The 12,644-nt window shown below is 42.2% G+C and overlaps 1 protein-coding gene and 1 long non-coding RNA gene across 2 annotated transcripts; both read right to left on the bottom strand.

Annotated features, from left to right (window-relative positions):
* Positions 1 to 7,740: 7,740 nt before the first annotated feature.
* On the bottom strand, positions 7,741 to 8,473 carry LOC143616968 (uncharacterized). The gene is made up of 3 exons (XR_013150751.1): positions 8,374 to 8,473; positions 7,973 to 8,110; positions 7,741 to 7,887 (listed from the first exon to the last, which is right to left on the bottom strand). It is a non-coding gene; the product is annotated as an uncharacterized LOC143616968 (long non-coding RNA).
* Positions 8,474 to 9,103: 630 nt separating this feature from the next.
* On the bottom strand, positions 9,104 to 10,728 carry LOC143616969 (omega-3 fatty acid desaturase, endoplasmic reticulum-like). The gene is made up of 5 exons (XM_077089655.1): positions 10,358 to 10,728; positions 9,821 to 9,910; positions 9,577 to 9,643; positions 9,385 to 9,477; positions 9,104 to 9,283 (listed from the first exon to the last, which is right to left on the bottom strand). Exons 1-5 carry the CDS (start codon positions 10,654 to 10,656, stop codon positions 9,104 to 9,106), a joined length of 729 nt encoding a protein of 242 aa, XP_076945770.1. The 5' UTR covers positions 10,657 to 10,728.
* Between the last annotated feature and the right edge of the window lie 1,916 nt (positions 10,729 to 12,644).

Genomic DNA, 12,644 nt, shown 5'->3' with positions numbered 1-12,644 from the left:
CGATGCTGATCGGAGCAAATACTGTGACTTCCACAAGACAAAAGGCCACAACACTGAAGAATGCATAGACGTAAAGGACATGGTCGAAGCATTTGTCAGGGATGGGACGCTTGCGCACCTCGTGGCTCAATAAAGGCTGAGCAGGCGGGTGCGTGTAGAACCCCAGCTGGGGAAAACACGAATAAAAATTCCAGCTTCAATGTCGAAACTACATGCTGCGTAAAGAACGAGATCCCGAACCAGGTGCGTATCGGCTCGATGGCACTCCCATCCCAACAACATGGGAGTTCATTTACACAGTTTGCATGTAATCAATTCCAATTTGTAAAGAAAAGGCCAAGAGCCACTTCTAATGGAAATGATTCTCTTTAGAACATCGAAGCTGATGATTTTACGTTTATACTTTTATGAACACCAATATGCCGGTTTTCACCGCATAATTACGTGAAAAGTCGTTGCGTGGGGAAGGCGGCAAAATCCGCATAAACCCAAAAAACGACAAAACCTTCACGCAGGTCAGTTGAAGGGGAAAAGTTCAGCCATCCCAATAATGAAAGTGCCGGTCTATCCGCACGAATCATAATGAGGAAACTGAACAATAACCTATCAACAACCGCGCGTCGAACGGTTAAACTATGAAACACTGGTGACGGCATTCACATTACATGAAGTCGTTGCGTGGGAAGGCGGTCCTACCCGCACGAACCCAAAAACGTGACAAACCTTCACGCAGGTCAGTCATTGGTAAACATTGGCTATCCCACTAAATGAAAGTGCCGGTCTTAACCGCACAAATCATGAAAGGAAACCAAACCTATTGACAACCGTGCGTGGAACGGTTAATCTAAACTTAAAAAAGGATGAGAAAAACCTACACGCAGGTCAGATATGGGTAAAGTTTTGCCATCCTGCTAAGTGCAAGTGACGGTTCTACCCGCACAATCACGAAAGAGGAAGCAAGACTTCCTGTTATCAACCACGTTCAAAGGTTAACTTATCCTCAAAAGATGAGGAAAACCTACACGCAGGTCAGATATAGGTTTAAAGTTAAGCCATCCTACTAAGTGCAAGTGACGGTCCTATCCGCACAATCACGAAAGAGGAAGCGAAACTTTAATCCATTATCAACCACGTTCAAAGGTTAACTTATCCTAATGCCTTAGAAATTTCGAAGAAAGATAAGGAAAACCTACACGCAGGTCAGATGAAGGTTAAAGTTTAGCCATCCTACCAAGTGCAAGTGACGGTTCTACCCGCACAATCACGAAGGAGGAAGCGAAACTTTAACCCATTATCAACCACGTTCAAAGGTTAACTTATTCTAAACACTTGGAAAATTGCTAATTTAAACTAAGTATGCAAGTCATAAGTTTATAAAGCAAGGAACCCAGAGAAGGAAATAACAATCTTAGCAAAAAGATTAATATTTCAATAATATATTACAAGAATGGCCGGGTAACTACCCGCCTAAAAGAATAAAACTATACAAGTCTATCTTAGCAATGGGAAGGGATCTTCAGGATCAAGCTTCAGGGCCGCTTCCACTTGGACCCGCTCCGTCAGAAGAACGGGGTGGTTCGAGGAACGCTTTGAGGACAGCTAACCCATCATCAGCAGCAGCTACTTCGTCCACCTTCTCCATCACTGGATGCGGGAAGGCGGCGTATTGGTTCACTGCTTGGTCATAAATGGCTTCGGTATCCACATCGAACAAAGGGAAGTTGGAAGGCGGGACGCCTTTCTCAACAAACCCTAGACCAAGCAGGAAGCCGGCCTTTTCCCCATCCTCATGAGAAGCGTTGAGGGCTGCGCTCATAGCATCATCGTAAGAGGTCTCTGAAAAGACCCGACGCACAACCTACAAAGAAAATACAAGTATTAGAACCTTTTCTTACAAAAGAAAAGCGTGAAGATAAAGCTAAACATACCTGAGGCAACGCTTCTCGAAGAAGCCATTGGAGGGCAGCTTGAGCTTCGTTATGGGCGCGTTCGGCTTCGCTCTTGTTAAGGTTGGCAAGTAAAACTTCCTTTGCGGCAGCCTCTTCGACGCCCTTAAGCTTCCGCTCGGTGTGGTCAAGCACCCCCCTCTGGTCCAAGATTTCCTGGAGTTTCTTGGCATCTTCCATTGCCAAGGCATCATGAGCGCGTTGGAGAGCCTCTAATTTGGCCTTGAGCTCCTCATTCTCCACACGCAAAGGCTCAGCAACGGCTTCAGCCTTGGCAGCCCTCTCGGTTGCGTTTCGCGCAGTCTCCCTGGCCAGCCGAAGCTGTTCATTCACAGCTTGGGCAGCCTTGGAGCGGGCCTCGAGTCGCGCCTGAACTTCAACCTCGAGGGCCTTGAAGGCCTTCTCCTTGTCGGCGGCAGCGGCCGCCAGCTGTTGGTTCTCCTCCCGAAGAGCCCGCGTTTCAGATACTTCCTTTGCGCGAGCTGCTTTTAACTTGTCATTTTCACGACAAAGCAGCTCGACGCGTGGCTGTATCCGGGCCAGGAGAACCCGAAGCTCATTGGTTAGCCTACCCTCCTGGTAGCTAACCATGGCTTCCCCCAACGCACCATGAGGAGCAGCGTGGCGAGCCCAGTCCACGCACTCCACAGGTGTGCGAAGGGTTGTTCCTCGGCGGATGTTCCATCGTGGAACATACACTTCATTGGAATCCGACACTGCAAAAGAAACAAAGGCAGTAAGGAAAAGATGATAAAAAACATAAGGGAAAAAGAAAGGAACCCTACGCACCTGTAGGGTCAATGACAGGCCGATAGCCGCCAAACCCATCACCTGAACCTAAAGGAAATCCATCCAACAGGTCAGGCAGACGGGAAGGTGGCAAAGATCGGCGGGAAGCCCTGCGCATACCTGATGGTCCGGCCGTCGGTGCCGGTGGCGCGGGCATGGTGGCAGCCGTTGTGGTCGCCGCCGTGGTCGCCGCCTCGTAGTCAGCAGCAGCAGTAACCGCCGGCTCTGTGAAGAATGCTGTAAAAATCGCACTCACGGCCGGCGGTGACGTCATCCCGGCTGGAACAGTCTGCTCAGAGGGAGCAACTGAACCAGCGGAAGCAGGCGCAGGCACCTGGGTCGACGCCTCAGGTAGGCTGACCAAGCCTACCGTCATTGGCGGATGGGTACTCCTCTGCGCTTCACCTCGGAATGCGTCAACATCCACGCCTGCACAAAGAAGTGTTAGATAAATTTATAGTGATAAATCTACAAAGACAGAAATTATGATTGTACTTACGGGTTTTCTTGCGCCTGAACGTACGGACGGGCGGGGAGGAACCCGATGGAGCCGGCCTCTTGGTACCGGTCACCGTCGTCTTCGTTGGTTCTCCGGAGGTAACGGTCGTAGCCTCCGGAGCAGTGGTCTTCTCACCACCGGGGTTCCCCGCCACCTCTTCACTATCTGACTCCGAGTCAGATAGAACCACCGGATCAGCTGTGGAGGCCTTCTCCTTCCCTTTCCCGCCTGCAGCAGCCTTCTTCTTCCGCACCAACGGAGGAGCATCTGAGGATTCCTCAGAAGACAGGTCAGGAATTCCAGCAGCGGGTACAGCATTGAGAGATTGAGGAAAGAATATCGCCTTACCTGGCCGCCGGTGGCTCAGGATCTCGTGGCCCAGCGGATAGACCTCCACAAACCAATCCGCCGTTTGCTCCAGGATGGGCAACTCGCCCTCGTCCAGAGCACGAGTACCCATCCGCGCGGGACCGTCGGTTTCCCGCGGGTACAGAAGCGACTCCAAATCATTTCCCTCTGAAAGAAAAGAAACAGTTAGAAGACAAACTCGTATCAAAAAGAAAGACAAGACATACCATAGGGAATAGAGTTCAAACCGTATTCGAGAAGGATGGGAACCTGAGACGCATCCTTCCACACCCGGCTCATCCCTAACATGACCATCCCGGACTCCGCAAACCGGTAAACCGGAGATTGGACCCGGGATATCTTCGAAAACCATTCCGCCTCCTGGTAATTGGGGGCGTGAAGGCTCGGTATCGCTTGGCCATTTTTAAACTTCATGGCAAGAGGGATGGCGCGGGCAGAAATGTAGAAGAATTCCTGCTTCCACGCGCGAAGACTGCGCTCGGTGTCGCAAATCTTCAGACCCTTAATACGGGTCGTCAGGGTGTACCACCCCTGGATGCACCTCCAGGTATAGAAGGTCATCAGGCGGTCCACATGGGGCTCGATGCCCAAAATCCGGCACACCCACTCAAAATGGCGAATCTTGGCGATCGCCATGGGGTGCAGCTCGGTCAAATGAACACCGTGCCTCTCAAGGACACGGTAAACAAATTTTGTCAATGGGAATCTAAGATTCCCATAGACAAAAAATGCAGCATAAACCCCGATCTTGTCTCTGGGGGCATCGTACACGGTCTGGTGGGATTCAGGAAACTCAGGCTCGAGATGATCGAGCATGAACTTCCTGACAACATACCGATACTGATCGGCGGGCAGAGCACACTGGCACTCGCCAGCAGTACCCCTGTCGTCAGCTATAGCTTCAGCATCACGAGAAGACATCTTGCAGAGGAAGAAGAGAACGATTTCGAGAGAATGCTCGATTGAATAAAGGAGTATTCGCCGGAAATCGCCTTAAAGATGAAGAGAAGAGTGAAAAGTGTGGATTACAAAGAACCCTCTCCCCCTTTATATAGTAATCGCAATTAATGCGGTGAATTTAATGCGGAGGAGAGAGAAATCGAATGTGCAATGAAACTATGACACGTGGCAAAAAGCAAGCTGGCAACAGCTGTTGACAGGACGCGTGCCAGTAATTTCGCGGCCACGCGCCCGAAAAATCGCGCCCACGCGCCTGAAAAAGCGACTGGAATGACCATGTACTGTCACGTCACCATAACTTCCTGCACGTCCTGACACAGTCAGAAGAAACCGTCGCACGACGTTTCAGAGGTTTGGACTGTTCTTATCTTTTCACCAACTCTTCGAATTTCAAAATTCAAAATTCGAAAATATTAAAAAGTAAGCGGGAAAATACCCCTTACCCATTGGCAAACAAGTAACCGTAAGACGGATGCGGGTACAGTGTAAAGGCAAAACCCTTCACATACCTAGCACCCGCAGGGAATTGAAGCCAAGTAAACCTTGGCGAACAAGTAACCATAAGACGGATGCGGGTACAGTGTAAAGGCAAAACCCTTCACATACCTAGCACCCGCAGGGAATTGAAGCCAAATATTCCTCGGCAACCAAGTAACTATAAGACAGGTGCGGGTACAGTGTAAAGGCAAAACCCTTCACATACCTAGCACCCGCAGGGAATTGACGCCAGGAATACCTTGGAAGTAAAGTAACCGTAAGACGAGCGCTGGTATAGTGTTAAGGCAAAACCCTTCACATACCTAGCGCTCCGCTGGGAATTGAAACCAGGAAGGATCTTCTGGGCAATGCTTGCGGAAACGGAAATAACATCCCCGCATAGCAGGAACGTCGAGAACTACGTTGTTTGAAGCTCCAGAATGGAATTGGTGGTTTTAACATAATTGATCACTATGTTCAAAACTACCAAAACCTCATGGAAAATCCATACAACTGGGACTCAATGCTCCTGACTTGCGAGGAGGTTACAGACCTACCCGCATCATACCCAAAGACCAAGCAGGAAACTCGGGAATTTCTGCAAAGTGACAAGGACTTCCGCGGGAGGAATCCCCATGGAAAACCTTAAAAAACCCTTTTCAAAACCCTTTGCTTAAGTCCAAAAGTTCACCTCACTTTATTAAACACGCATGAGAAGAACATTGGACTGGGGGGACTTGAAGAGGTAGGTCCCAGCAGAGCCCAGTTGGACCCGCAACACTCACCTTAAACAGGGACGTCTGCGCAGAGACCAACTGGATCCGCAGGACCAACCATGCTCAGAGACGTGACGTCCTTACGCGCAGTACGCAAGCTGGTCCCGCAGGAAATGCCTCCCAATGGTGAAGGACTCCGCCTGTCCCCGCAGCCTCGGATACAAGCCATTAGGGAAGGCCACCCGCGCAGCATGGCTACACGCACAAGGCACTTAGCTCTCGATCATTCAGTGTCACCTGAAGGAATGAGTAAAGCCGGGAGCAATCCCGCACAGAGGCGGGAGGGGGAATACTCCCGCCCAAATAAGCCAGTCTGTATACTGAAGGATCTTTTACTGTACCTGACGAGGTATGGGCGAAAGATCTGATCAGGGATACGACAGCTCACTGATACAGTATGGCGAGCAGCATGCTCCTATACTGTGTCACTATTAGCCGCTGCCTACTCACCAACTACTGTCATACCACGTACGTAGCCGGCAGTTGGTGGAAAGGGAATAGTATACAGCAGGCCTGGTCACTATCAGCCGCTGCCTACCCACCAACTACCAGCAGGGCACGTGCGTAGGCTACTGTTGATGAACAGGAACACTGTTGCAGCCGGCCATACCTCCTTGGAAACCTACCTTCGGCTATAAATACCCCAAATGGTATGATCATCGGGACACATTACATTATCTTATATCATCATAATATACCTGATATCTGCTCTAGCAATCTCTTAATATATTTTTATATTTAAAGAGCAATCTAGTCTGATTCTCACGCCGGAGGGTGGTCACAAGGAGGAACCCCCCCTTCTCAGTGACGAGCTCACGGTGTCTGTTTTGCAGGTTATCAGAAGAACCATCTTCCAAGGGTCTAACCCCTCGTGGGAAACAGCTATCCAACCCCCAGGTTACCAGTAATCTGTCCGGGGTCCGGTTAGTGTTTCTTCACTTACCCGAACCCACATGACCTGTATAGGAGGTCAATGGCCGGGCCTCCAGATGAAATAGCCGGATATCTGCCATCGTCCCCAACATAACAAGACGGGTCTTATATTTTGGCCCGAAAGGGCCCAATAGAGAAGAATTTATATAAATCTACTCACGATTAAATTCAAGAAAGCAAACTTAGAAATCTTTACTTAATTAAAACTTCAAATAATAAAGTCTTCTAGTTCAATAAGCCCCTTTGATAACCAGATTTTCTGGCATGTCTTTAGTCTTTACAGCCCGTTACCTTTTTATTGTTAAACTGGATATTTGTATTATTGTTATAGAATGTTGTATAACATCATATTTAGTATTTATAATTTTACAGAACTTATGGTTTTTTAGTCAAATATAAACTTGAATTTTATATTTAAAGGAAAAGTGATTAACTTTCTTATTTTCTAAATGGGATATAAATGAATATATTATTATAAGGTTTTCAGAACTTGTAGAATTTGATAGTTAATAAATTGGAATATCTGAGTAGTAGAATTTAAATAACATTAATACCAATTTTGGTGATTGACAATTGTCTAGACTAAAAAATAAATTTTAATATATAACTTTAAAATTCCCGTACGTCACCCGAAGTTTATTTCATAAAATGAATCAAACATACAATGTAATACGTAATTTAATGTCATGTAGAACACGACTTTGTCATGATCACTTAGATAAGAAAGAAAAGGCACATACTCTACAATTTCTAGCATTAAGAATGTCTATGACCAGGATTAATTTATGCAAGTTAAATGACAACATGTGATCATTACAATAACTACAATCATATATTCATATATTCCGTTATCTGTTACACAATAACATCTAATATCTTAGTGTAACAAATAAATTTGTTTTGTTATCTATTAATAAAGACTTTTCTCTGATAAGAAGATCATGAAATTATGGTTTAATCACTTGACTTTCTTCAGAGTCTTTTGATCAGTTTGGTAGTAAACTACATCACCAACGTCACTAACGTAGTGGTCTTGTTTGATGCTTGTAACCAAGTTATGTATCAAGTGAATCGGTATCAGACCAGAACTTTTTGGCTCTCGATAATAATTTCCGAGCACCTTCTTTGCTGCCATTGTCTACATAACATTTATAATCATGAATAAATTTGTGTAAGTGATCAACGGTTATTATATTTATATAAAACTTTGACAACATATCTACCGCTTCAACCAAGTGATAGTGTGGGATTTGTGGGAAAAGATGATGGATGACATGAGTGCCTATATCATGATGTATGTTGTTAAACATCCCATAGTCCCTGTCAACGGTAGTCAATCCACCCCTCAAATAACTACATTCCTATTCACCATGAAAAGCAAGCATTCGTTTGTTACTTGCACCATATAACCAATTAACAATATAGTTCGTCGTGTGTAAAACTCGACACATCTTTAACAAATTAACAGGTTGGTTCAGGACATGTTTATGCTAAAGATGTTACAAACTTATGCGTGTGCCTTTAGCGCGTAATTTTTTGTATATATAAAAACTATATAATTAAACAAATATCACATGTATATCATATTTGAAACAACATAGATGTGGGACTAATTAACCTTTACCTTGCCGCGATACCAAGGAAGCTTTTCCTCGTGTCCATGGTGATGCAAATAAGTAACAAAATCCAACCACATGACAAATATCTGTTAAACAAACTAGTTCAGAGTTTAAGGACTTGAGGCGTGTTCGTTTCACGGAATGGAATGGAACTGGAATTGGAATTTGCATAGGATTTGGAATTTGAAGAAATTGGATTTGTAATTTGAACATCCCAATAGGAATTTGAATTGGGATAGTGGGGGGGGGGGATTGAAATCCAAATACATTCTTAATGTGTTCGTTTGACAAATGAATAAGGAATGAAGGAGTTTATTTTGTTTTTTTTTTCAATTTTTTTAACAATGATAACGGCGAAAACATTTTTGGTTTTTTTAGATTTTTTTGTTTTTTATTTATATTTTGCGTTATGATTTTTTTATTATTTTTATTGAATTTTTTTGGGTTTTTTATTAAGATAAAAAATCCATCAAAAAATATTTAAAGATAATAATAAAAAATTTATAACTCAAAATATAAATTAAAAACAATAAATAAAAAAACTAAAATGTTTTATTCGTTGTCCTCGTTTAAAAAAAAAAACTCGTGATAAGATTCCAATGTATTTTGAAATTCCTCCACATCTTGAAAGGAATTTGAAGGAATTGAATTCCAATTCCAATTCTTTGAATCAAACACACCAAAATGGAATTAGTGTTTTGGTATTACATTACATTAAAAATAACATATAGGTACTCACATAGTATGGAACGCCAACAACATGGTTGGGCCAACGATAGTCGATAAATATATTAAATTGGCCACCATGAGAGCCCAACACAAAGCCGATATCACAATATATGGCCTTTCATTCGGACTGAACATGTCACTATACGGGTGAAAATGTGACCTTGATTTCCTTGGGTGCCTTGTCCACTGTTTATACATGACATCAACTTAATGTTAGATAAACGTGGCTTGTGTGCGTTGTTAGGTTGTACCATACAACTCATGGATGCATCGGGACATATGAATACCAAATATAAAGGGTATAAGAATAAAGGAAAGGGGATCTTGAATCTGAGTATCTTTATCACTGTGTTCAATGTCTTGTAAGTCTTTTCCGTCAACTGAGAATAGAATAGAATTACAATATTGATATAATTTGTTAATGCATATATTTTATAATATTAATATAATTTGTCTTAACGATTATAAAAAAATGTTACCGGAACCCATGATTCATCATTTTCCACATGACCATGGTTTTGATGATGTGTTCGATGGCTAATTCTCCTATAATCAAAACAAGAAAAGAAATTATAATATAATTAAGTCACGCAACAAGTTTTGTCAGCATGACTATATGATCGACGGGTCAAAACAAGTTTCTTTTATTTGAGTTACTTTTGCACGTCTATTTTACTCATAATTAAATGATGAGTCCCTAAATTATTAATTTCACAAACTTACCAACCATGATAGGGGACAAGGATTGAAGAATGCAAGATATGGCCCACCATGCTATTCAGGTTAATGTTGTCTGAGAAGCTTCCATGACCACTGAAAAACCAAACAAAAAAACCATGATTTCATTCTTCTATGCATAAAGACACTGTTAATGTAACATTAAGTACTTAAATCCTCTTGAGTATTTTGTTTTTAGTGGTATCATTGACGCAACCAAAACTTCTTTATTTAGGGGTAATCATAAGGCTTTCTTTTTACAGGAACTAAAACATTTTTTTCTAAAAAAAATGTGATTTTTTAAATAAAAGTTCAACAAATTCTTATGGCCGGGGATCAACGGACCATCTTGACCCCCTTCTGGTCATATGTCCTGCTTGCATAATCTCTTGAAGACCATATGTCTTGCTTAAGTTGTTATAAATCTAATCCTATTGATTAACAGGGTATTCACGAATCACGGACCCGTAGATTTTCTTTGTTTTTGTAGTTAAAAAAATTGAAAAACAATGATTTGAATGGAAGGATGCATATATAGTATACCAATCATGGCCTAGAACAAAGATAGCCCAAAACATTGTGCCTTGTGCAACCCAATAAACAGGCCAAACCCATGTAATATTTTTGAAGAAAACAGCAAATGTGACCAATGATGAAATGACCAAAATGTCCCTGAGGACATAACTCAATGACCTCCATGGGTTCTTGACCCAACAATGGTCAGGAATGGCAGCTCTGATGTCAGCCACCTTGAATGGAGGAGGGGCACTTGGGTCAAATTGTTCAATTTCTTCATTAGGTGATGAAGCTTGTTGCAAGTTTTTCGCAGGGGGAACCGCCATCGATACAGAGGTTGAAGGTCTACAAAAGATGCTAATGTTATTGGTTTTGTTTGCTTAAAGAAGAAAGAGTAATATAGAGATGCATGAAGGTTTATGTTCATTCACGTAACGTAACTCTTCATTATTTTGTTCTTTTTATTATAGCTATGTTTTTACATTTTGTCTTGTAATCTATGTTTTTACACTTTATGTTAAAGTATTTGATACATTTGTTCTCCGAATTGTTTTAATTTATGTAACACAAGATTCCAAATACGTTTGATGCAACGCAAAGTTTCATCCAAAAAGTTATATCTCACTTATTTTAAAATTAGTTCTAAATAACCGAAATGTCCATTTGACTAGTCATCATGTTTGTCAAATTGAATGCAGTTTTCCCAATATTTATCCAAAATCAAATCGACATGTCTACTTAATAATCATCACTTGATAGGAATTTTCAACCAATGAGGTCATGACATATGATAATATCCCATGGAGACGAGGGAATTTCTAGGGGTTCCTACGACATTCTCTTTGTATTCCAACCAGATTTTTTGGCTTCCGATAGGATTTATCTTGTCTTTGGCCGATATTTTATTTATTGATGCATACGTCAGAGCGTTGTTGGTTGTAAATATCGTCGGGTGATGATTATTCAGTAGGCGGGTCTACTGGATTTGAGGTGGACATGAAAAAGATTTTGGTTAAATAGACATTTTGTTTGCTTGGATTGATATAATAGACATTTTGATCATTTTCCCATTTGCTTATCTTTCCCTGTTGATCATCTCCCTCTTGAATTTTAAAGCAAAAGGACGTTAAAAAACTCTCTCCTCGTGATGTAAGTTGTTTGCTTTGTTTTTGGCTTCTTGCCGAAATCAACGTTTTTAAATATAACCTCTTCCGTTAAAAAGAGAATTGCTCGAAGAAAGATGGTGTATCTAACTCAAGAGTCATGGCACACTACCAAGTGAACGCAAAACTTGAAAGAAATGTCTTATCAAGAAAGACAGTGGACTATCTAATGGTGTTCTCTAAGTTAGCCTCTCGACCACAATGAATTGTTAGACAACTTCATCTAGGTATTAGGTACACCGGTTATCCCCCACATGTGGCCTAGTGGTAGGAGGCTTGGGTTATCCAGTGGAGACCCAAGTTTGAATCCCACTTGTATCACTTTTGGGTGGATTTTGCAATTTGAGCTAGGCCTTGTGCAAATATTGTCAGTTCAAACCCGGAGTCCACACGGGTTTTCGTCTCACCGGGTGTTACGTCCAAGAGTTATGCTCTTGGAACGACTACATATTCGCACAAGTACTTCATGGAACGAATTTGGACACCCGCTTCAAACACATTATTTGAGTGAGTTGACTCGTAGAATACATGAGAGGTTGTATACGAGATGATGAATTCAGTTATATTTCAAGAATGTGCTCTCAAATTCCTACTCAAATGTTGGCAATCACGTAACACCACACCACTTTGCTAAACACATCTAATATGTTTGGATCGCCGTTATAGATAAGACTAATATGAAACAACTGATGCAACACAAAGATTCCTCTCTTTGTTATTTGTTTAAACATGTCATAAAATTATAATGGCGATAAACACACAAAAACTAAACTTGCGTTGCAAAATGCGTGAGCCTTGTTGACTATACACGAAAGAGAGATGACACGCAAGAGGTATATTGCATAAGAAATAAATTATGTCAACATTTGATTCAATAAACTAGGATGCGCGAGTTAAAGTGGAAGCACGGCGATCAAAATTTAAAAAATCAAACCCGTGCGTGCCCGCAACATGTTGACACAAATGTTACATCAAAATTCTTGGACTCACAAAGTTGTAACAACTCAAACTAAAAGTTATAATTAATGATTCCCCAAACACCAACTCACTACAAAATTGCAGACAATCAACTAACTAAATACATGTGATTTGCAAATTGCAAATACAATTAATAATCTCAAACCTCAAATATACTTTAACTTTACAGTTTA

Source organism: Bidens hawaiensis, unplaced genomic scaffold, assembly GCF_021521415.1.
Source record: "Bidens hawaiensis isolate Kalapana, Puna unplaced genomic scaffold, B.hawaiensis_p1.1 tig00050730_1, whole genome shotgun sequence".
Classification (NCBI taxonomy): Eukaryota; Viridiplantae; Streptophyta; class Magnoliopsida; order Asterales; family Asteraceae; genus Bidens; species Bidens hawaiensis.
This window is presented reverse-complemented; position numbering and strand designations above follow the sequence as displayed.